Below are 21899 nucleotides of genomic sequence, written 5' to 3' on the forward strand. Positions count from 1 at the left end.
TGGTTTTGTTTATTTGGAAACCTAAATGTTCCAGAAATTTGATCACCTTGACCGTTGCTTCTTTGCATTCTTTGGGGTTCTTTGCCCAAATAAGCCAATCATCCAGATAAGCCACTAGCATTATTCCCTGTTTCCTTAGCTCTTGCACTACTGCTTCCGCCAATTTGGTGAAAATCCTGGGGGCTATGTTGAGCCCGAATGGCATTACTTTGAAGGAGTAGGATTTGTTTCCTAGTTTGAAGCCTAGGAATGGACGGAAGTGTCTGGCTATGGGAACATGATAGTAGGCATCTATAAGATCTATAGAGGTTGTGATGGCCCCACGGGGAAGTAAGGTCCGTACCTGCGAAACGGTCAGCATCCTGAACTTGTCGCAATGAATGTATAAGTTCAGATGGGACAAGTCTAAGATGATCCTTCGGTTTTCCGAGTCTTTCTTTGGCACGCTGAACAAGCGTCCTTGAAATTTTAAATTGTTGACTCTTGAGACTACTCCTTTGAGAAGGAGGTCTTGGGTATACTCTACCAATTCCGCTGTTGGTGCTTGATAGAATTTGTTGATTGGAGGAGGGCCCTCTAGCCAACTCCAACCTAGGCCTTTGGTTACTATACTCTGAGCCCAGGGGCTGAACCTCCACTGCTGGCGGAAGAGGTACAGTCTCCCTCCTACCTTGGGGCTCTCACTGCTGGCTTGCCAAGGGGCGGCCACCCCTTGCTCCTCGGAAGCCTCTTCCCCTACTTGTAGCCCTGCCGGACCCTCTGAAACGAGAGGCACCTCTTTCTCTGCTACCTCTCGTGAACCTGTTGAAAGCCTGAAAGTTCTGGCTTTCATAGGAAGAGTTGTAGGCTGGGGAGACAGCAAAGGATGTGGAAGGCTGAGGCTGCTGTGACTGTGGGGTAAGGACAAGGTATTGTTGACCCTTAGAAGAGGAGTGTTGTTGCCCTTGAGGTGTTTGGACCGCTTGGACCAGCGTCTGCTGAGGGGTCTGGAAGGGCAAGAACTTCCTTGGTTTCTTCTTAATCCTCTGGTTCGGACCAGAGGATTCCTGTTTCCGTTTAGGTACCAGCCCCCACCTGACCTTGAGGCACTGGTTTACTTTGGATGCCTCATGTAAGACCTCCACTGGTGCTGGGAAGAGGTCCGTCCCCCAAATTGAGGAAGCTATCAGTTTGTTTGGTTCATGGCGAATGGTGGCTTCCGCTAGGACATGCTTCCTACAATTCCTCCTGGCGATTAGAAAGTCGTCAAAGGTTCACACTGCATTGTGTGCAGCAAACCTTTAGCCATCACTTTGAACAATGGCTCTTGCTGGTACACTAGAGCCATCATTTCAGCCATCGTCATGGAGGAGAGGGATCTCGCAAGCCTGGTCCGGGCGTCGTACTCCGTCTGGATGAGAGAGTCCGACAACCTGGGAAGTCTCTCGCTAAAGAGAGTGGTGGCGCAGTCAGCCTTAAGTTTCCCTACCGAGAAAGTTGGTACTGCTCCCTCGAAGTAGGCCTCAGAGCCTGGAACCAGGAGAGAGGTGGGTTCTGTCTCCCCGAGTTGAGGCAAAGGCTCGTCCTTCAGGGCTGCCTGAAACGTTGCTTCTACTACCTTAAGGGTAAGTGGTAGCGGAGTACCTTCCACTGGAGTAAAAATGGTAAAGGGACTCCTAAAGGCCGTGATGCGAGTATTCTCACACCCCCACTCTTCCAGGCTTCTCAGCAGAGTTTGTTGAGCCTGTTCCCTAGGAAGGATCACGGTTTCCTTGGGAACTTTGTCTTCTCTCATCATGGCTGCTTCCGTCAGGCGGACGTAGCCAATGAATGGGGGTTGAAGGTTCCTGGGAAAGAACTCGAAGTCTTCCAGCCTTCGAGTTCCAATGCCTTTGGTCAGCATCCGTTGACGAACGGAGCAGGTGAGGCAATCCTCCAAGGATTGGCCGCCTTGAATTCAGGCAGTTGGCTAGAGTCTGGCATTGGGATAGGAGAGGGTGGCATTGCCAGAGGAGTCCCTGCCGCGATCATGGTCTGGATCCCGGCGATGGCATTCTCTTGAGCAGCCAATCGTTCCGCCAGGGATTGCATTGACTGGCCGGATGACGCAACAGTACTTGAGAGCTGGGAGAGTACCGTGCCAACCTTGTTATCTACCAAGGTTCCCACGATAATCCCCACCTGCTCTAAGATGTTGGCCGAGAAGCTTTCGGATCGAAAGGGGGCACTTGAGCCCGATCCTTTCAAGACTTATGTCTGGGGGACCTCCACGCTGACGAAGAGGCCGCCCTTGATCTGACTGTTCCGGGATGGGGAGCCGGAGTAACAGCGTCCGTTAAGATGGCCGATTTCTTAGGGAGGGACTTTTTCAGTTTGTCCACTGTCGACTTAACTTTGGGGATCACTGAAGTGACCTTAGGGCGAACAGCCCGTTGGTCTTCAGTGAAGCCCCGAAAAGAGGTAGAAGAGGAAGGATCAGTAGAAGGAGATGGAGAAAGGGAACTCAGGAAAGGGCCCTGAGAACCCCCAGAAGCTGCCCCTACTGCACCCTTACCTGTGCCCATGTGGTCTACTGCCATGGGCTCAACGTCGAGGTTCATAGCCGCGACGTCTTCTGCCACGTCCTATGAGAAATCCCCATCCTGGAGGGAGATCATGACTTGGAGGTCTGCTAACAAAGGGGCGGCCACTAGCGGGTCTACCACTGATCCCTTCTTGGCCCCAGGGAAGATGAGATCAGCCATGTCCTGGGTGAGGATGTAGGGACGGCCTTTTGAGTTCCGGCCAAATCCTCCCACCCAGGCTTTGAGGGTCACCAAGGCCTTCTTCTCTTCATCGGAACCCTGTAAGAAAGGTCTAGAGTTAGGGAAGAGGGAGGGGACGTAAGGATCGTGACTAGAAATATTGACTGAATGTGTGTCCACCTTGTGAAATATAGTCAGTATCGACAAGTATACCAGGTATTGAATGCTGACGGAGATAGGAAAACTTACTACTAAAGATGCTTCGCCTACTAGAATGTAGCAGGTTTGGCAACCTTCATGGTGCCAGACAATGAAGTCCTGCACCTTCACTGCACAGCTAGCATGGGAGCGGCAGGCTGTATGGCCGCATGGGTCTTGCAGTAGAGCACTGCACCCGATCTCCTGGCAACACAAAACCTGTAAGTCAAAGGATACATGGATACCATTGACAACCTCCGGGGAGGTACTTAAGTAAATATCCGTGGGTGCCGGAGTGGAACGACGGATAGGGTTCTACGTATAAGTGGCATGCAAAAAAGGGACTGCCGGAGTGAGCTCTAAAGCTCACACCCGTATGAATAAGGACTTAGAATAAAGGGGGCATGCACTTAAAATTAACATAGAAAATGGTTACAGGGGGAATAGCCTCTGACTCTGTGTAAGCTCACTTAGTTATATGGGTAAAATTAAACTCCGTCGGGCCCGGAGTTGTGATTACTGAGCGAGAGGGGTTCAGCTCCCTGGGTGAGAGCCAAGGATGGAACATGAGGCAGAACTATAACCCCGGAGTAACAGTATAAAATAAATAAGTCCTTAAAATAGCGTAACAGAGAAAATATCATATCAGTGGGTGCCCGTGTGAACTATCCTATGTGGATAGGCTCCCAGTGAATCCCTCCCCCTTGGTTGTCCGGTGGGTACGGAGTATTACCGCCGGACTAAAACAGGGGGGGGAGGGTAGGGAGGTAATGGTGGGGTAGGGGAACCTTCTAACCTCTGCGGCCAATTAAGGTCGGAGGAGGGAGGGGGAGAAGGTCCCAAGCCCCCGAGACTGTGAGAGAGCACCAGTAGGGGGAGCCTCCCCGCTATCCTTATGAGTCACCCCCTCTCATGCAGACTCAGACGCTAGCTATGAGCAGCGAGTCATCACCCGATGGCGTGGGTGGCAAGGTGTGGAGGGGGGGATGAAGGGGACGGGGATGTGGACCCCGTGACCAGGTGGCTCGTCGTGATCGACCAGCGACCCTCCCAGCCAGGCGATAAACACATGGTGGGGAAGGCCCATCGGAACAACAAATGGTCGAAACGGCATAGTAATAAACTGATATATTAGGATTATCTATAAAAAACCATAACAACAAAATATATATATACAAATGATATCTTAAAGCTAGACTAACACGGGGAACAAAAATTACATGATAATATAAGAAAGTCCAAAGGTGTAGGCTAATCGCCAATCCGAAGATAGGGGTATGTTAGCCTAACCTAACCTCTAAGCCAATGTAACAAGGGAATAGGCTAATCGCCAATCCGAAGATTGGGGTATGTTAGCCTAACCTAACGCCTAGGTCAGTGTGAACAAGGATTAGGCTAATCGCCAGTCCGAAGAATGGGGTATGTTAGCCTAACCTAACACCTAGGTCAAGTAATATCTATATCAAATAAACATATGACTAGAAGTAGGACAAGGGGGAACAATAGTTCTAACTGGAAAACTCCTAACGAAACGGAAGGGCAAAGCTAGGCTAAGATCCGAAACATGCAGTCGGAGTGTGCCCCCTGAAGGCCTAACTAACAAAGCTAACTGCATGATATAATATAGTAACTATATCATAAAGTATTGCAAAAAGGGGAAATCTCTAATTGGTAGGGAGACAAAGAAAAAAACCCCTACCGCCATGCGGTCGGAGCCGGTGAAGCTCCGAGAACTCCTAGATAAACAGGTAAATCAGCATAAATTGTGATCTGTAACCCTAAGGCAGTACTTAACTTAGAAGCAGAAGCGGAAGACATCTTGAAATGAAGTCAAAAAACCTTGAAAAAGCGATCGCACAGCACAGAGAAAAAACGTGTGGTGACGATGGCGGCTATCAAAGGAAGGACGTCACAGGCGTCGGAGGCGCTCACGGTAGTAGTAGAGGGTACCGGGAGCTGTAGCACGGCTCCTCCGTAGTTGGGGGTTTTGTCGAAGGAAGAAGCTAAATGGCAAGGGACCTCTGGTAGTGATTCCACTCGCTCCTTTAGTATACCGACACTTCTATTAGAGGTGAGCGAGCCATTTATCTTGGCATTATATTGTTTCTTTTTTCTCTAGGATGAATAGCAATATTTATACCTAAGAAATAGTATCAAAGGAACCATTTCACAGGGCAACACAGGTTAAGCCCAGAAAAGCCTGGATAAAGGTCCGAATGAGCCAGTACATGGTCCGAATCAGCCTGGTCCGAATCAACCAAGGTCCGAATAAGCCTGTTCCCTTCATTACCACTACTATCCTGGAGTGTCATCACTGGACAAAGCCTTCGCTGCTGCCCTGTGATTATTAATTCTATTCCTGTTGGTAAATATACCTCATCTTGTAGAAGAAGTCTTGCAGAATTTGGAGAGGTCGAAGAGGAAGAGAGCTTATCAAGTGTCGTCATCTTCCTCTTCAGAATCATCATATTTGTCCATTCGCAAACAAACCTTCGGTCTTATCAATAGGATCATTTTTAGCGCCTAGCTGGATCCAGTTAAAAAGCAGATGAAAGCAAGGAATCTTGTGATATCTGGCAAAGCATGCATAGCTTGGGTGATGAGCGGTCAAGGACCACGCCGGTACACCAGTCTTTCTTTGACCGCCTGGGCGAGAGTCATGTTAACCTCTCTCTCTTGGCCTTTTCCTGGTTCATTGCCCGTTTTGCTTGTGTTTAGTGTGTGTTTGGCTGATATTATGGCTTCAACATATGTGCCCCGGAGTTCCAGGTTTTCCGTGTTCTTGTTTTTTGGCTTCGGCAGCGACTGACCCTCACATAACGTGCTGTAGATGTCGTTCTAATTTTTTTACAAGAATCCTTGCACAGATTGCTAGGCATGGCCTAAAGAGCAGTGGAAGTCGCTTTATGGCAAGAGAGAACATTGGAGGGTTTGACTCTTCCTACTTGGAGGGTTTTTTCGCCTATTACCGATGTTTTGTCTCCTGCAGTAGTCAACCCCCATAGTAGCGTTGTTCCTGTGTCTCCTTCCTTTTCGTCCATTGATTCGTTGCTGGAAGCATTGGGAGGCCACCAGGCTGATGTTTGAAATGTAGCCCCCCATTCTTCCTCGGGAGTTAATTTGATTCCCGAGAAGGATGAGGCTTTTTTATCAATCGCTTTTCTTCCAGAGTCGAAGGCATCCAAAATGGTGGCAATTGGAAGATGCTTGGGCTAGGGGGTCCCCTGTCCTTGGAGGGGTTGCTAACGCATTTTGTGGAGGCTTGCACCCCCCCCCCCCACCCATTCCCCAGACGTTGCCCAGGCCATCCCCCCTCCTCCCGGCCTCGTCTTCGTGGGTAGCCGAGGTCGGCCATCTTGTATTGCTCCGCCAGTGTCTGATGCCGCCTCTTCGAGTCGGAGAAACGCCATGGTGGCGGCCTCGATGATGACGTCATGGGATCCGTCTTTGTTTATTTCTCTGCTAGTGGCGTCTGATTCCCCCTTGCACCAAGGGGAAGCTGTGATGTCACCACCACTTGTGACATCACTCCCATTGATGACGTTTCTCCCAGTCATTTCCTTTGCATTGCTCTCTCAGCTGTGATGTCCATCCTGCCACCCAGTTTGCTACATCTCACTTCCTTGTCATTTGGAGCCTTCTCTGGCACATCAGTCTGAGGTTATATGCCAGGCAGTGCTTCAGAGGTTGGACTGTTTGGATGTCAAGTTGGCTGCCTTATCGGTTGGGAGGACTGGTAGGAAACGTGTTGCTTTGTCCCCGCCTCCTGAGAAGAGTTCGCATAAGAAACAAGTGCTGTCTTCCTCTCCCTCTTCCCCGTCTACGCCCTGTCGGCGTATCAAGCGTTGGAAGGCTAAGGACTTTGCCCTTTCTTCGCCTACGAGGGAGGAACAACGTGGACGTGTTCCCGAGAGTGCTGGTGTTTTGGGCAGTGTTACTGTTCCCTCCCGTGTGTGCAATCTGCAGTGGATGCTTCGTCGTCTGCTTCGAATCACGGGCGTGTTACACCCCCCAACCCGCTCCCGTCCGTGTGCATCGCCAGCGTGTTGCAACCTCCCCCGTCCATGAGCATCACGAGCATGTTGCAACCTCCCCTGCCCGTGCACATAATGTAAGTGCTCCTTCTTCTCCAAGGCCTATTCATCACCGTAAGGATCTCAAGGCGCCTGTCAAGAGGTCGAAGGTAGTGAGCGCGGAGTTGGTGCAGCAGGAGTGTTTGCCTGCCTTTCTCAGTGGTGCTTCCAAGAGTTCGACTCTAGGGGATTCACCTTTGATCTCGAGTGTTCGGGATTCCCCCCATCTCACGGCCGTACGTCCGCCACGCCCGTGACCATTCATGGACATGTTGATGAGTCATCTGTTGGGGTAAGTGATGTTCTTAGTGTTATAGCTGGTTCATCTCAGAAGCCAATGCATGGACCCAGCCTAGACAGGTTAGTTGGGGTTTCGGGCTGTTTGGCTCCTAACCCTTCCATTAATTTTAGTGGGGAAGGTGCCTTAGAGGAGCCTGCACATCCTTCTTGTTGCCGGAGCAGGAGGAGGGAGACACGCAAGAGTTTTTGCCTTCCTTTTCAGAAGTTGTGGATCTCATTCGTGGGTTTAACAATTTGGAAAGTAGGACTCAGGCTCGGTCATCTTACACTCCTTCTTGCTTGGAAGCCTTAGTGGGAACTACGTATAGGTTAGATGAGATGCACCTTTAAAGGAAGAACTCTTAGGAATTGGTTACATAGAGGACATTATCTATAATATCAAGGATTTGCTGCAAAGGCTGAAACATTATAAACATTGACCTCTTCTTCAGTAGTGATGAGCCCAGTGATCCCCTTACCCAGTTTGACCTCTCATAGAGTGAGTCACTAGTTCCAAAGAATAACTTTCAGCTTTGAAAGAAAGACAAAGATGCAGAGGTCCCACAAGTGTCCCCTTAAAGTAAGAGACCTGATTCTCTTGGTAACAGAGAATTGCACCTGCAACTAGTATTTCCATTGAAAGCATCTTCCTCTCATAAACCTTCCACCCTCAATTTTGCATTTGTTTTACTATACCATCTATCCTTTTGTTACTTTTCAACCTTCTATTTATAAAAGGTTCCAACCAAGCCTTCTTCTCATTATTATCCTTACCACACTACCATATCATCTCAGTCTTGATACTAATCATATCAGTAATCTTTACCGCCCTGGCAGTTGTCCTAATTTCTTAGTTTTCCAGATCTGCTCAGTATACTTCTTTGCACTTATGCTGTTTCAGTGTTGTGCCAGGTTGAGATTATAGTCATTTCTGATAAACCAAGTAACAAGTACTGAGTAAAACAGTATGGGATACAGTATTCTCTTTTGCCACTACTACTGGACTACTGTTCAATAACTTGCCCAGCTATCAACATTGCAAATGTACAAACAAGCCAAGTTGTTCATACACAAACAACCCTTCGGTCTTAACAATAGGATCATTTTTAGCGACTAGCTGAATCCGGTTAAAAAGCAGATGAAAGCCAGGATTCTTGTGATATCTGGTAACACATGCGTAGATCGGGTGAAGAGGGGTCAAGGACCACGCATCTATGCCAGTCTTTTCTTTGACTGCCTGGGCGAGAGTTGTGTTTACCTCTCTTGGCCTTTTCCCGGTTCATCGCCCGTTTCTTTTCTTGAAGTGTGTGTGTGTGTTTTATTACCTGGTATTATGGCTTCTGCTCCTTCTCGGCGTCAGCGAATGTGCCCAGGAGTTCCTGGTTTTCCGTGTTCTCGTTTTTTTGCTTCGGCAGAGACCGACCCTCACATCACATGCAGTAGGTGTCGTTTGAATTTTTTTACTATTACGAATCCTTGCACGGAATGCTGGGCATGGCCTAAGGAGCAGTGGAGGAAGTTTTATGGCAAGAGGGAACATTGGAGAGTCTCGACTCTTCCTACTTGGGAGGGCTTTGCTCCTATTCCCGATGTTTCGTCTTCCGCAGTAGTTAACCCCCATAGTAGCATTGTCCCTGCATCTCCTTCCTTTTCTTCCATTGATTCGTCGAAGGAAGTATCGGGAGGTCGCCAGGGTAAAATTTGTAATGTAGCCCCCTCTTCCTCGGGAGCTTTTTCGGTACCCGAGAAGGGTGAGGTTTTTTCATCATTCTCTTCTCTTCCAGTGTCGGTGTCCAAAATGGCGGCGATTTGGAAGACGCTTGGGCTAGGGGGTACCCCGTCCTTGGAGGGGTTGCTAGCGCATTTTGTGGAGGCTCGCACCCCTCTTTCTGGTCTGGCCAGGCCATCCCCCCTCATCCCAGCCTCGTCTTCATGGGTAGCAGCAGTCAGCCATCTTGTATTGCTCCGCCAGTGTCTGCCGCCGTTTCGAGTCAGAGTGACGCTGCAGCGTCAGGCCCGTTGATGACGTCACAGGGTCCATCTTTGTGTATTCCTGCGCCAGTGGTGTCTCTTTCCCCCTCGCACCGAGGGGAAGCCGTGACGTCACTGCAGCTTTTGACGTCACTCTCATCGATAACGTCTCTCCCAGTCGTCTCCTCTGATCCACCTTGCTTAGCTGTGACGTCATCACTGCTGCCCAGTTTGCAACATCTCCCTTCCTTGTCTTGGGAGCCTTCTCTGGCACAGTCTGAGGTCATATGCCAGGCACTGCTTCAGAGGTTGGACTCTGTATTGGATATGAAGTTGGCTGCCTTATCGGTTGGGAGGACTGGTGGGAAACGTGTTGCTTCGTCCCCACCTTCCAAATAGAGTGGCATAAGAAGCTAGTGCTGTCTTCCTCTCCCTCTTCCCCCTTTACGCCTCGTTGGTGTATCAAGCATTGGAAGGCTAAGGACTTTGCCCTTCCCTCACCTTCGAGGGAGGAACAACGCGGACGTATTCCCGAGAGTGCTGTGGTTTCGGGCAGTGTTAGTGATGTGTGTTCTGCAGGGGTTGCTTCGTCCTCTGCCTCATATCTCGAACGTGCAACCCCTCCTCCCCCCCCACCCCCCTCCATCCTTGCACATCGTGAGCGTGTTGCAACCTCCCCTGCCCGTGCACGTGATGTTAGTGCTCCTTCTTCTCCAAGGCCTATTTGCACCGTAAAGATCTGAAGGCACCTGTCAAGAGGTCGAAGGTAGTGAGCACAGGGTTGGCGCAACTGGAGTGTTTGCCTGCCTCTCTCACTAGTGCTTCCAAGAGTTCGACTCTAAGGGATTCTCTGTCTATCTCGAGTATTCGAGTTTCCCCCCCATCTCACGTACGTATGGCTGCCACGCCCGTGACCATTCATGGACATGTGGAGTCATCTGTTGAGGTAAGTGATGTGCCTAGTGTTACAGTGGGTCCGTCTCGGAAGCCGACGCTTGGACCCAGCCCAGACAGGTTAGTAGGGGTTTTGGACTGTTTGGCTGCTAACCCTTCTGTTAATTTTGAAGGAGAAGGCGCATTAGAAGAGCCTACACACCCTTCTCGTCGTTAGTCTCCAGTGCTGGAGCAGGAGGAGGGAGACGCACAGGAGTTTCTGTCTTCCTTTTCGGAAGTTGTTGATCTCATTCGTGGGTTTAACAATTTGGAAAGTAGGACTCAGGCTCGGTCATCTTACACTCCCTTTTGCTTGGAAGTCTTGGTGGGAGCTACTCAGAACCCCAAATCATCTCTTCAGCTTCCTTTGTTGGGGTACGTTCAGTCGGTCTTGCAGAAAGTTAACGCCTCTGTTTCTGACCGGGACGGTTCACTTCGCTCTAGGGGCTCTACCAAACTACTACCCCCGCCTCTCACGAGACATAGGAAGTACTATGCTATGAGCTCTGCATTTTTGTTGTCACGCCACCTTACCCAGACGTCATTCGCCTGAAGCCGGGTTTGACTTTGGAACAGGTGAGGTCGGTGGCTCCGTCCTTGTCTCCGCAAGATGCCTCAGCTTTGGAATCTACGGCGGCGCCCCATGTTGCAGACGGTTTCTTGGCTATACCTCTGGTCTGTGGTTATTGCCAAGATAGCTTCTGACAGGTCCCCTGAAGCATTGGTGAGTGCCGCCTCGCTTGCCAGTCTATTGCAGTTCGGGGGCAAGGAGTTTTAATATTTGGCTCACCTCAGTGCCAATTTATGGGCTAATCTTCTTCTGATTAGGAGGGACACAGCTTTGTCTAGGATGGAGAGATCGCTCGACACCGAGTCTTTGCTGGCATTGAGGAACGGAGATCTGTTGGAGTCCCAATTTTTGTTTCCTCAGACAGAACTCGAAAATGCGATAGACCAGCGCCGGGCTGACACCAAAGACCGACTGGTGCACCAGGCCATGTCTAAGTCGGGGTCTCGTCCTCGGAGATGTTCGGCTCCTCCTCCTCCCCCAGTCCAGCAGCAGTGGAGGAGATCGTCGCCTGGTAGGCCATCGAGGACCTTGAGTTCAGCAGGGCCTTCCCGTTCGACACAGCCTAAGTCAGAAAATCAACGCCCCTTTTGCTCTGGTTCCTTTAAGCCAAGAAGAGGCCCAAGGGGTGGAGGTCAAGGGGGTCGTCAGTAGGTTAGGCGCCTCTCCCTTTCCTACGCCACAGGTGGGGGGTTGCCTGGCGGGCCATTGGGCCAAGTGGCAGAGTTATGGGGCGGAGAAGTGGGTGGTAGATGTCCTTTGGGTGGGACACCTGCTACCATTCGACTTCTCTCCTCCTCTGTCGGACAAGCTGCAGTTCAGGAAGGCGTATCCTCCAGATTCTCTGAAGTTCTTGGCTCTTCGGGAGGAAGTGCAGAAAATGCTGGACAAGGATGTGATAGAGGAAGTAGTGCGTCCGTCCCCGGGGTTTTTCAGTCACATCTTCTTGGTGCCCAAGGCATCGGGAGGGTGGAGGCTCGTGATCCACCTTGAATCGCTTCATCAGGAAGACACGGTTCGAGATGGAGACCCTGTGCTCGGTGGTGGCAGTCATGAGGGAAGGCGACTTTACGCTGTCGATAGACTTAAGGGACGCTTACCTCCAAGTCCCTGTTCATCCGACGTCCAGGAAGTTCCTTCGCTTCTCTCTTGTGGACAAGATCTTTGAGTTCAAAGTCTTGTGCTTCAGGCTGACGACAGCCCCTCAAGTGTCCACAAGGGTCTTCTCTCTCATATCAAGTTGGGCCCATGCTCGGGATCCGTTTGCTGAGGTACCTCGATGATTGGTTAGTCTTGGCAGTTTCCAGGGAGAAGCTGCTGCAGGACAGGGATCGTCTTCTTCGGTTCTGTCTGGACCGGGGCATGTTAGTCCACCAGGAAAAGTCGAACCTCGTACTCACTCAAAGGATTCTCTACCTGGGCATGGTCATCGATACGACAGTGGCAAAAGTTTTCCTGTCTGATCAGAGATTGGAGAAGTTGCGGGCTGTAGCACGCAACTTCCTGTCAAAGTCACAGCAGTCACCTCATCAGTGGCAGGTTCTTCTGGGAGTGTTATCTTCCCTGGAGAAGCTGGTCCCTCATGGGCATCTTCATCTTCGGTCTCTGCAATGGAGACTGGGAGAATTCTGGTCTCCAGCAGGGGACTCCCCTGTTTATGGTTCCTCTGTCTTTGGAAGTGAGAGAAGACCTTCGTTGGTGGTTGGACAACCAGAATCTGTTGAAGGGTGTCCCTCTGCGTTCTCTTCCACCGGACTTCCTTCTGTTCCCGGACACCTCCCTCACAGGTTGGGGCGCGCACTTAGGTGGCCTCATCGCTTCAGGCGTTTGGAGTTTGGAGGACAAGCAGCAACATATCAACGTCTTGGAGTTGAAGGCGGCTTTCCTGGGTCTGAAGGAGTTTTGGGGGAAGGTAGAGGGGTCATTCTGTCGCTCTCATGTCAGACAACACAATGGTGGTAGCCTATGTTAACAAACAGGGAGGTCTGGTCTCTTAGCAACTTCATGCCTTGACCGTCGAGCTTCACCAGTGGGCAATCAGCAATTCGGTAGAGCTCTCAGCCAGGTATATCCCAGGGAAACAGAACGTGGTCGCAGACAAACTCAGTCGCTAGGATCAGATCCTAGGCACAGAGTGGTCCCTTCATCAAGTGGCAGACAAGCTTTTCCAGATTATGGGGAGACCCATGCTGGACCTTTTTGCTACACACTACAACAGGAAGCTGGAGGTGTTCTGTTCAGTGGTTCCAGATCCTTTAGCATTGCCAGAAGACACATTCCAACATCCCTGGGACAACCTGGAGGTGTATGTCTTCCCTCCGTTTTGCTTGATCCGTCAGGTTCTGAACAGGCTGATGAGTTCACAGGGTCTCAGGATGACTTTGGTAGCCCCTCTGTGGCCTCAGGCAGAATGGTTTCCAGATCTGCTGTCGTTATTGTCAGAGGTTCCGAGGGAGATTCCCCCTTGGCGGCTTCTTCTGTGTCGGCCCCATGCGGAAAGGTTCCACCAGTCATTAGAATCCCTGTCTCTTCACGGTTGGAGGCTATCAAGTATCTCCTCTGAGCGAGAGGCTTTTCTCAGAGAACAGCTGGGCACATGTCCAGCAGTCTTAGGAAGTCAACCTCTGCAGTTTACCAAGGCAAATGGGCGATCTACTGTGATAGGTGTCGTAAACAGGGTTTTTATTCACTTGCGACCTCTATTCAGCGAATAGCAGACTTTTTAACCTTCCTCAGAGACGAGAAACGTTTGTCCGTTTCTGCTATTAGAGGCTAAAGGGTGGCACCAAGTTTGGTGTTACGCCTTAAGGGTATCAACATCTCTTCCTGGGAACTTTCCTTGCTAGTTAAGGGGTTTGAGCAGTCGAGTTCTCCTAGAGAGCTTAAGCCTCCAACGTGGGATGTTTCCTTGGTGCTTAAGAGTTTAACTTAGTGTCCCTATGAGCCCTTGTGTCGCTCATCTGACAGGAACCTGACGCTCAAGACAGTTTTCCTTTTGGCTTTGGCATCTTCCATGAGGGTATAAGAGCTCCACGGTCTTGAGTTATGAGGTGAAGCACACCAGGGGTTGGAAGTTGGTGTCCGAATTTGTCCTGGAATTCGTGGCCAAGACTCAAAATCCTTCAGTGCATGATGACAGGTTCACTTCGTTTTCCATTCCATCACTGACTGACTTTGTGGGTGGTGATGCTCAAGAGCTTTTGTTGTGCCCTGTCCGGGCTCTGCGTTGCAATCTTAAAAGGACTCGGCACCTTAGACCAGGCTGCCGCATACTTTTTGTTAGCACAGGCCGTACAAAGAAAGAGGTGTCTAAGAATACTATCTCTTTTTGGATACGGGAAGCCATCAGACAGGCATACTTGATTCTTGATGATTCCACCACCACGTCTGTGCAGGGTAGAGTACATGACATTAGAGTTATTGGTCCCTCTCTGGCTTTCAGAAAGAACTTGGCTATACATAGAGTGCTGAGTGCTGGTACTTGGTTACGCCAGTCCACGTTCACCTCCTTCTACCTTAAGGATGTTGCCCACAGATCTATGGACATGTTTTCCTTGGGTCCTGTGGTGGCTGCCTAACGGGTTGTGTAACTCGTAGTTGCCCTTAACAGGGATAGTTCCCCTTAACAGGACACCTTTGTATCTTACTTAAGATGATTGTGTGGATGAGAGAATGAGCTGGCTGGTCTCCTTTCTCTTGTACCTTTCCTTCTTCCTTCGGGCGGTTTAAGTGCTGGCCGGCTAATGCCATTCTTTAAGGACAGGACTTTGATATTCATACCACTTAATAAGGTAACTTGGGACATCTCCAAACCGCATATGATTTTCGCCTCTGACCTTCGGTTTTGTGACGCCAGGGCGAGTTATCCCAAAAATAACCATTTTTCAAATTCTATCTCCTCCCTTGATATTTAATATTAAGACCTGGGATTACTACCATATGTAGACCTGATGTAGACCTCCAATCGAATGAGGAGTTTTTTTATTCTACAAGTCATTTTTTCACTAGATATGACTTTTTCATTATGGTAAAAAATAAACCCTATAAATTAGGAAAACAAAATTTATAAAAAAAAAAAGAAGAAACAAAAATTGGAAAAAAGCTTCATTTGATTGTTCTATAATGTCTTTCTGAGTTATATACCAAATTCCAATGTTATAGCTTTAAAACTAAGTGAGAAGATAGATTTTGAAGGTCAATAACTATAGTTTTGAGATACAGGCGTTCAAAGTTTTTCTTTGTATTTTTATAGCAACAATATTAATAAATAATGATTATTATGGATGTATATTTCTTTTTTTGTGTATTAATAAACCAAAACTATTTTATTTATCATAATTTAATCATAAATGATGATCCCTTTGCTCATATATCGTAACTTGGGGCACTGCGTCAGGCAAGACGGGGCACTCCTTCCTACGCAACTCTCTCTCCTTCACTAACTTGGCTTATTACAGCGAATTTTCTTCTTCTGTATGTTAGCTAGATGTTTTCCTAGTATTTTCCGTTTTGGCATGATGAAATTCTTGCCGAAACAAAGATAAGCAAACGTAAATGCAAGAGAATGTCAAGAGGTGAAATTCGAAGTTGTACTCTCTTTTTATAAAGACAATGTTAATAAATCATGATTATTATGAATTTCATATTCCTTTTTGGGTATTAATAAACCAAAACTGTTATTTATCATAAATTAAGATCCCTTTGCTGAAAGATCGTAGCCCGGGGGACAGTGTGATGTGTGCTTCAGGCAAGACAGGGGCGTTTACTTACTACGCAACCCTCCCTCTCTCTCTCTTCACTAACTACGCTAATATCGCATATATTATGATATTCTGTAATCATATTAGAGCAAATTTTCTTCGTCTTTATGTTAGCGAGATGTTCCTTGTCTTTTCCTCATTGGCTTGATGAAATTCTTGCCGAAACATAGATAAATAAATGTAAAAGCAAGCGAATGTCAGAGAAGAAATTCGAACGTGTAGACTATACTTGAAGTATGTGCTCACACTGAATCATGGGATACTCCCAGAGTCCCCTCTGCGACTCACGGAATCACTACAGATGCCATTTCTCACAATTTCTTTGACAATAATTATCAAAATTGATGATGAGAAAAAATATTGCTTTTCTTGTACGGATGAGTTTTAGGCTTATTGAGTTATGTTTACTAATTACCCTGTAACTACAAAAGTCAGAGGAATTTTGACGAAATATTTCGTATACATATTCTCAATTGCCATATGAAGCTCCATGAATTTGTTCATGACTTTGCATTTTTTGCCCTATACCCCCATATATAAGGAATAGACATGTCATTTGCTGGACTTGTCTGATACAGGTGAGTAAGGTAGTCATACGGGTAGTGTGGTTGTGTAATATACAATATCTTACCCACTATTTGGTAGCATAGGTTCCACTCCTTGGCAAGGAGTCGGGAGTAATAGAAACCCAGGTGTCTTGGTTTGTTATTGGACAGTCAAAGTTTCTCTTTGGTTCCCTATACAATGGTTATCCCATATATCTGTATGCCACTCAGGTTCTGAGTGGTTAGATATCAGTTTATCTAGCTTCTCAACTGGTTTCAGTCCCTCTCCAAGAACTATTTCTTTTGAGAGCTGGATTGGTGGGTAGGCCCCCAGCTGGTCTAGGATGTCTTATACCTCCCTCCAAGTATGAGAGTATCCTATTGTTAAGACCGAAGGTTTGTTCGCGTATGAACAAATGACAAATTTTCTAAGAATTTGTATTTTTCATAGCTACAAACCGGAGGTCTTAACATTATACTGCCCACCACTAGCTCCCCCCCCCCCTCTATTTGTTGTCATCCTGAGTTGGGAAAGACTGGTGTAGATGCGTGGTCCTTGACCACTCTTCACCCCATCTAAGCATGTGTTGCCAGATATCACAAGATTCCTTGCTTTCATCTGCTTTTTAACCGGATCCAGCTAGGCGCTAGAAATTATCCTATTGTTAAGACCTCAGGTTTGTAGCTATGAAAAATACAAATAGTCTTAAAAAATTTGTCATTTTGCATGGTGACAGACTTTTGTCCCCAACTTCACATATGATATGGAAGTTTGTCCCCAACTTCACGGTAAAATATAGTAAAGCTTTATCGTAATCCTTGCTTTTAAAAGCCAAACTCCTTTCAACAAAAATTTTCACAGAGCACATTTTCATTATAAATGAAGGGAGAGAAAGTATATAAGCTAAAATACATGAGGAATCACTTATGTCAAGTGTCACCATCTCTGAACCCTACAGGTTCTGTTATACAAATGAAAATAAAAAATTCACAATGGCAAATAAGGTTAAAAAAAACTTAGAACATACAAATCAAAGTAAAGATTTATTCCACGTAAAAGACTAAAAAGATATCTCCTTTTTTTTATTGAAATGGGTATGAATGGTAATGACAAGTGTTGTACTGAATGACAAATATTACAAAATCTCATTACAATAAAATGATGTGTGAGATTCATTGCAGAACTGAAAAGCCAATGTTAACACAATGCACTCCAAGTGTGATGTTGAATTTCAAATTAAGGGTGAACAACACGTCTCCACAACCAGCAAATTTGCAATCTAATTTTCTTAAATTTTTGATTCATTGAGAAATATTCTAAATCTTAACCCTGTAAGATTCCAGTGATGTCACACAATTTTTTCTACGGAGATTCCAATGTAATTTACTATAAATATTTTGGCATTGGGTCACATTGGTATGATATCAGGAGAGTAGTTTATCTCCTATTCAAGTAGGGCCTGTTCAAAGAATTACCAATGAGCTAGTGCACAGCAGAACATAAAAAACTTTTAACTAATTTTTCCTTGCATTTCTTGTATGTTACAGCTGGCATAAAATAGCAGTATGGAATAAAGTTATCAATGAAAAGTAAAGAAATTTTTGTTCTTGGATATAATTAATGCTCCATTTGAACGATATAATTTATTTTCAATTTTTAAACACTCATTTGTCTTAAAGTGGAGCCAAAAACCAGTATTTCAAGAGAGATAGAGTTATAACCTATCATGAAAAACATTTATAGCAAGTGATAAAAAAGAAAGTTATCTCTAAGCACATAAGTGGTGGGTGAGGATGGGAATGTTTTTCGTAAGTTGAGTTATGGGTCCTACCAAAAAATCTTGTAGGGTTAATAAGCTTTCAGAAAATTTGAATTGTAGATTTATAATATTTGAGAGTAATTACCAAACCAGTTCTTACTTTCCTTTCAAACAAATGGATTCAAACCATATTATTGCTATTATAATTTCTTATTAACTCTCAAATCCAGTAAATTATAGTTTGGTTATTCTAATGTGTAATAGTTGTGGTTAGTATTACCAAATTGTAAATCCAACAGCACAGACAAGTGCAATGTCTCAACGTGACCCTGGTCGTAGCTCCTTTCATGGACTAGCATTACACACTACAAACAATATGAAAAATAATCATAAAAATCTTTCATAATTAACGATCACAACATGTATACAATCATGATGTGTGTAGCTATGACGCTTGAAAATTAGGGTTTCTCTTTTATAAACTAGGCCTGATTTAGCCATATTTTCTTTCTGTAATAATAAAGAAGTTGAAAAGATAGCGATGTCCTTCTTGGCAATAACCAATTTAGATTTCTATTCTGTAATGACAGTTCTAAACCTGGAACTAAACAAACTACAAGGTGTTCTTAGAAGGATGTAGTGCAATATCAGATTATTTTACCACTACTATTTCAGACAATAACTAACTAAACTCACTTTCCTTGATGAGACAATAAAGACATTCTGAGAATGGCACATTTTCCTGAATGAAAATTTAATACAATATTCTCAAAAGCTAACCTTGTAGCCTATCAAACTCAAAGCTGAAATTTTAAATATGAAGAAGTTTTAAGAGCAAGACATGACAGCATTTTTATTATGAAAGCTTCATCTGATTCAGTGAACAGCTATTTCAAGAAATATAATTCCTTATAATTTGCTAAAAGCATTATATAAAATACAGTACATGAAAATTACACTTCTTTTTTTTTTGAAATGTATGGTATTCATAATGATGGTATGATTGTCATTGGCTGAAATCAGTTCAACTTCTTTAAAAATTACAAGAATAAATAACTAACTTTTTTACTAATTAGGATCCTACAATGCTTTCTATATAAATCTAAAGTGATACATGAAACAGTATATGCAGCAATTACAAAATAACAGTATCAAAACAAAATACTCCTATCCCCTGCAAAATGCTTGCTAATCTTTATAGAAAAGCTAGCACTTTTACATGCTGTTACTACTTTGTGCTGTGCCTGCCCCTTCAGATATAAGATACCTTTTCCTATCTTATTTCAATCCCGTATGCATTCACAAAACTTCTAACACTTTATTTTCCATACATACATACGGGTGTTGCCAGCCTCACAAATACAAAGATATTGCAAAACTATAAAAAGAATACTCAAACATATTTTTTATACCAAATGGTAACATTTAACATGAGTACATGAATGAAACTCTACTGGACAATTATTTTCTGATAAAACAAAAGAAATACTGTAATGAACTAAATCATTGTAGAAAATTAATATTTATTGTACAGGAATATGCAACATCATACAAATGAGGATTTCAGCAGCTTAAAACCACAAAATAAATAAAGCTGGTATAAATTGAGAAGAAAAGACTAATATCAATATAGTGAAAAATGTTCAAGAAAGTATACTTCATAATCTCAATGGTAATTATGCACATAGCTTTCTTTTACCCAGAACACAGCCACTCTATATATGTATACTTGGACAATTTCTTATCAAGTAATACAAAATCTTTCTGTTACGGTGAGAAAATTCCTTTTTTCTTTAAATTGGGTGGCTAATGCACATACATCATATCTAAAAAATTTAAGGAGAACAGAGAATACTATACCATCGGATTTACAAGTTGCTTGGTGGACAAACTTTAAAAAACATTGCAGTTATTACAGATTTGACAGAACTTTAAAGTTTTGCAGGAAATTAATTTTTAAAATTCAATTGATTTAAATTTTTTTAATAACCATACTTGGATCCAAATACAGTACTGTAATATTCAACTACCAAATGACAACTCAAATTTTTTTTAATTTACCCAATCAAGAATATTTATGCACTTGAAATATAGTATGTACTTTGAAGTGTTACCTACAATTTTGTTTCCCTTTGCTGAACAGTCTTTGAATGTGCAAAAACAGGGGTAGGTTATTCAGAAAATTTCAACTGCTAAAACTTATGACGTATAGTAATGTACTTCAATTATGTAATGTACTTTTATTATAATTCTTACTGAAATTTCCTACGCCAAATTTTGTCCTGCAGAAAAAATGTCTTTGGTCAAGGGTACCAATGTACTTTTATGCAAAGATGATGATTCTGCCAATATTTAGACTGGACTTTCCACTCATTTTCTGTCAAATATGGTCATCCCTAATGACCAATTATGTTGTGTCTACATATGACACTTTAGGAAACCAGTTGCACATCAAGTAATGAGTAAAACCCTTTGAAAATTATTTACTAGAGAAAGTCAAACCAAAATTTCAATTACCAACATGACATGTCTTAACTCACCCATCAATAACCTCTATAATGATGAACAAAAAGCAATGGACATAGAATACCAAACCTTTCTGGGCAAAATTTAGCTTTTAATAAAATAGTACGGTTATCTAAGAAGCATCACAGTTTATAAAAATAATCTGTTAATAATTGCTGTATTCTTGGATAAAAAAATTAAAAGTGTACAGAATATAGAAATGGGCTTTTTTTTTTTTATTATTATAAATGAAGGAAATTCATCAGCCTAAAAACAAAGAATTTTTCAACTGGCATGAATTCAATTATTTCTCCATTTCATCCAAAACTTTGAGGAACAATGACACAACCTTCTTCACAAACTTAAGAATTCTTGTGGTGTCCACAAGAAACAGCATCTAAATTCAGCTGCCTCAATGACACAAATTACTAACATAATGAGTGGTGCCTTATGTAATTTGCCAACTTGACTGATGAGCATCACTTGTTCCAGTGGCATCACAAAGTTATTTATGACCATCACATGAATAGTACCTACAACACAGTAGACAAGAACTTATCCTGTAGGACCTTGTGATTGTGCGCTTACACAAAATGCAAGCAACTAGGATCTACAGTAAAGCACAGAAATATTTAACAAGTACTTTTTCACGCTTCAACTGCTCGGCTTATCTAACTTTTCTTAAATCAAATTCATCTTTCAAATAAAAATATATAAACCTTTTTCTACAGTAAAAAAACTAAAGAAATACGAGTGGTTTACATTTTACACGGCAATTAAACCCTGCAGAATACCTGGCATCAGCTAAGCTACTTGGTACTAGGAGGACATTTTTTTTTTATTGTTGTATAAACACAAAACACAAGTTTACTGTGTTTAAAAAGGCAATGGAAGTATAGGATATAAGTAAGTCCCAGTTCTATGGTACTTCAGCACTACTCACTTTACTAGAGCAACTATATTTCAGACATATACATTACTGTATACTGTGTTGTCTCTTCTGTACAAAAGTACTAGGTTACGGTATTTAAGCTTCTATTGATAATACTTTGTCAATTCCATCACAATAACGGCAAGACGCACAGCCAAGAATCCAGAAGCTTTTTAGGTTGCTATGACTTGTTTTTATATATAGTTTTTCTTCACTACGAATGTACACTAACCACACTTATGCCTACATGCTACACGTGATCCTAAGTCACACGTCTAAATTTTTACTTGGCGACTGAATGATGAAAGGTTCACTCCACATTCTCCGTAAGTCACCCTGAAAATAAAAAAAGTAAATTATGGTACTTATGGACAGATGAGACTTTTACAAATTTAAATCTTAATATTTCATGAGGTTGAGTAAAACTTAAATATTTACTATTCAAACTAAGTTTTTCATGCCAATGAAAGATAGTTACTAAAAAGATCAGGCTTACACTTTACACACAAGATATTTTTAAAGTAATTTAAAAAATTCTCTAAATCATTTTTTTAAAATCATTTGTAGAGAAAACAAAAAGTAATAAGGACTAACATGCAGAATGCACAATAAAAATTTTTCATGATCTTTCTACTGGTCTTTGTCCTATTATC

The 21899-nt window shown here is 44.2% G+C and overlaps 1 protein-coding gene across 6 annotated transcripts in view; it reads right to left on the reverse strand.

Moving 5' to 3' along the window:
• Positions 1-17075: 17075 nt before the first annotated feature.
• Positions 17076-21899, reverse strand: part of LOC135216398 (signal peptide peptidase-like 3) — a 190543-nt gene continuing 185719 nt past the window's right edge. For all 6 annotated transcript variants that reach the window (XM_064251684.1, XM_064251686.1, XM_064251681.1 and 3 more), the window contains one exon: positions 17076-21582. In XM_064251684.1, the coding sequence (XP_064107754.1) occupies positions 21514-21582 (69 nt within the window). In that variant the 3' untranslated portion in view covers positions 17076-21513. The remainder of the gene's footprint in view (positions 21583-21899) is intronic.

The sequence above is a fragment of the Macrobrachium nipponense genome, chromosome 6 (assembly GCF_015104395.2).
Source record: "Macrobrachium nipponense isolate FS-2020 chromosome 6, ASM1510439v2, whole genome shotgun sequence".
In the NCBI taxonomy this organism is placed as follows: domain Eukaryota; kingdom Metazoa; phylum Arthropoda; class Malacostraca; order Decapoda; family Palaemonidae; genus Macrobrachium; species Macrobrachium nipponense.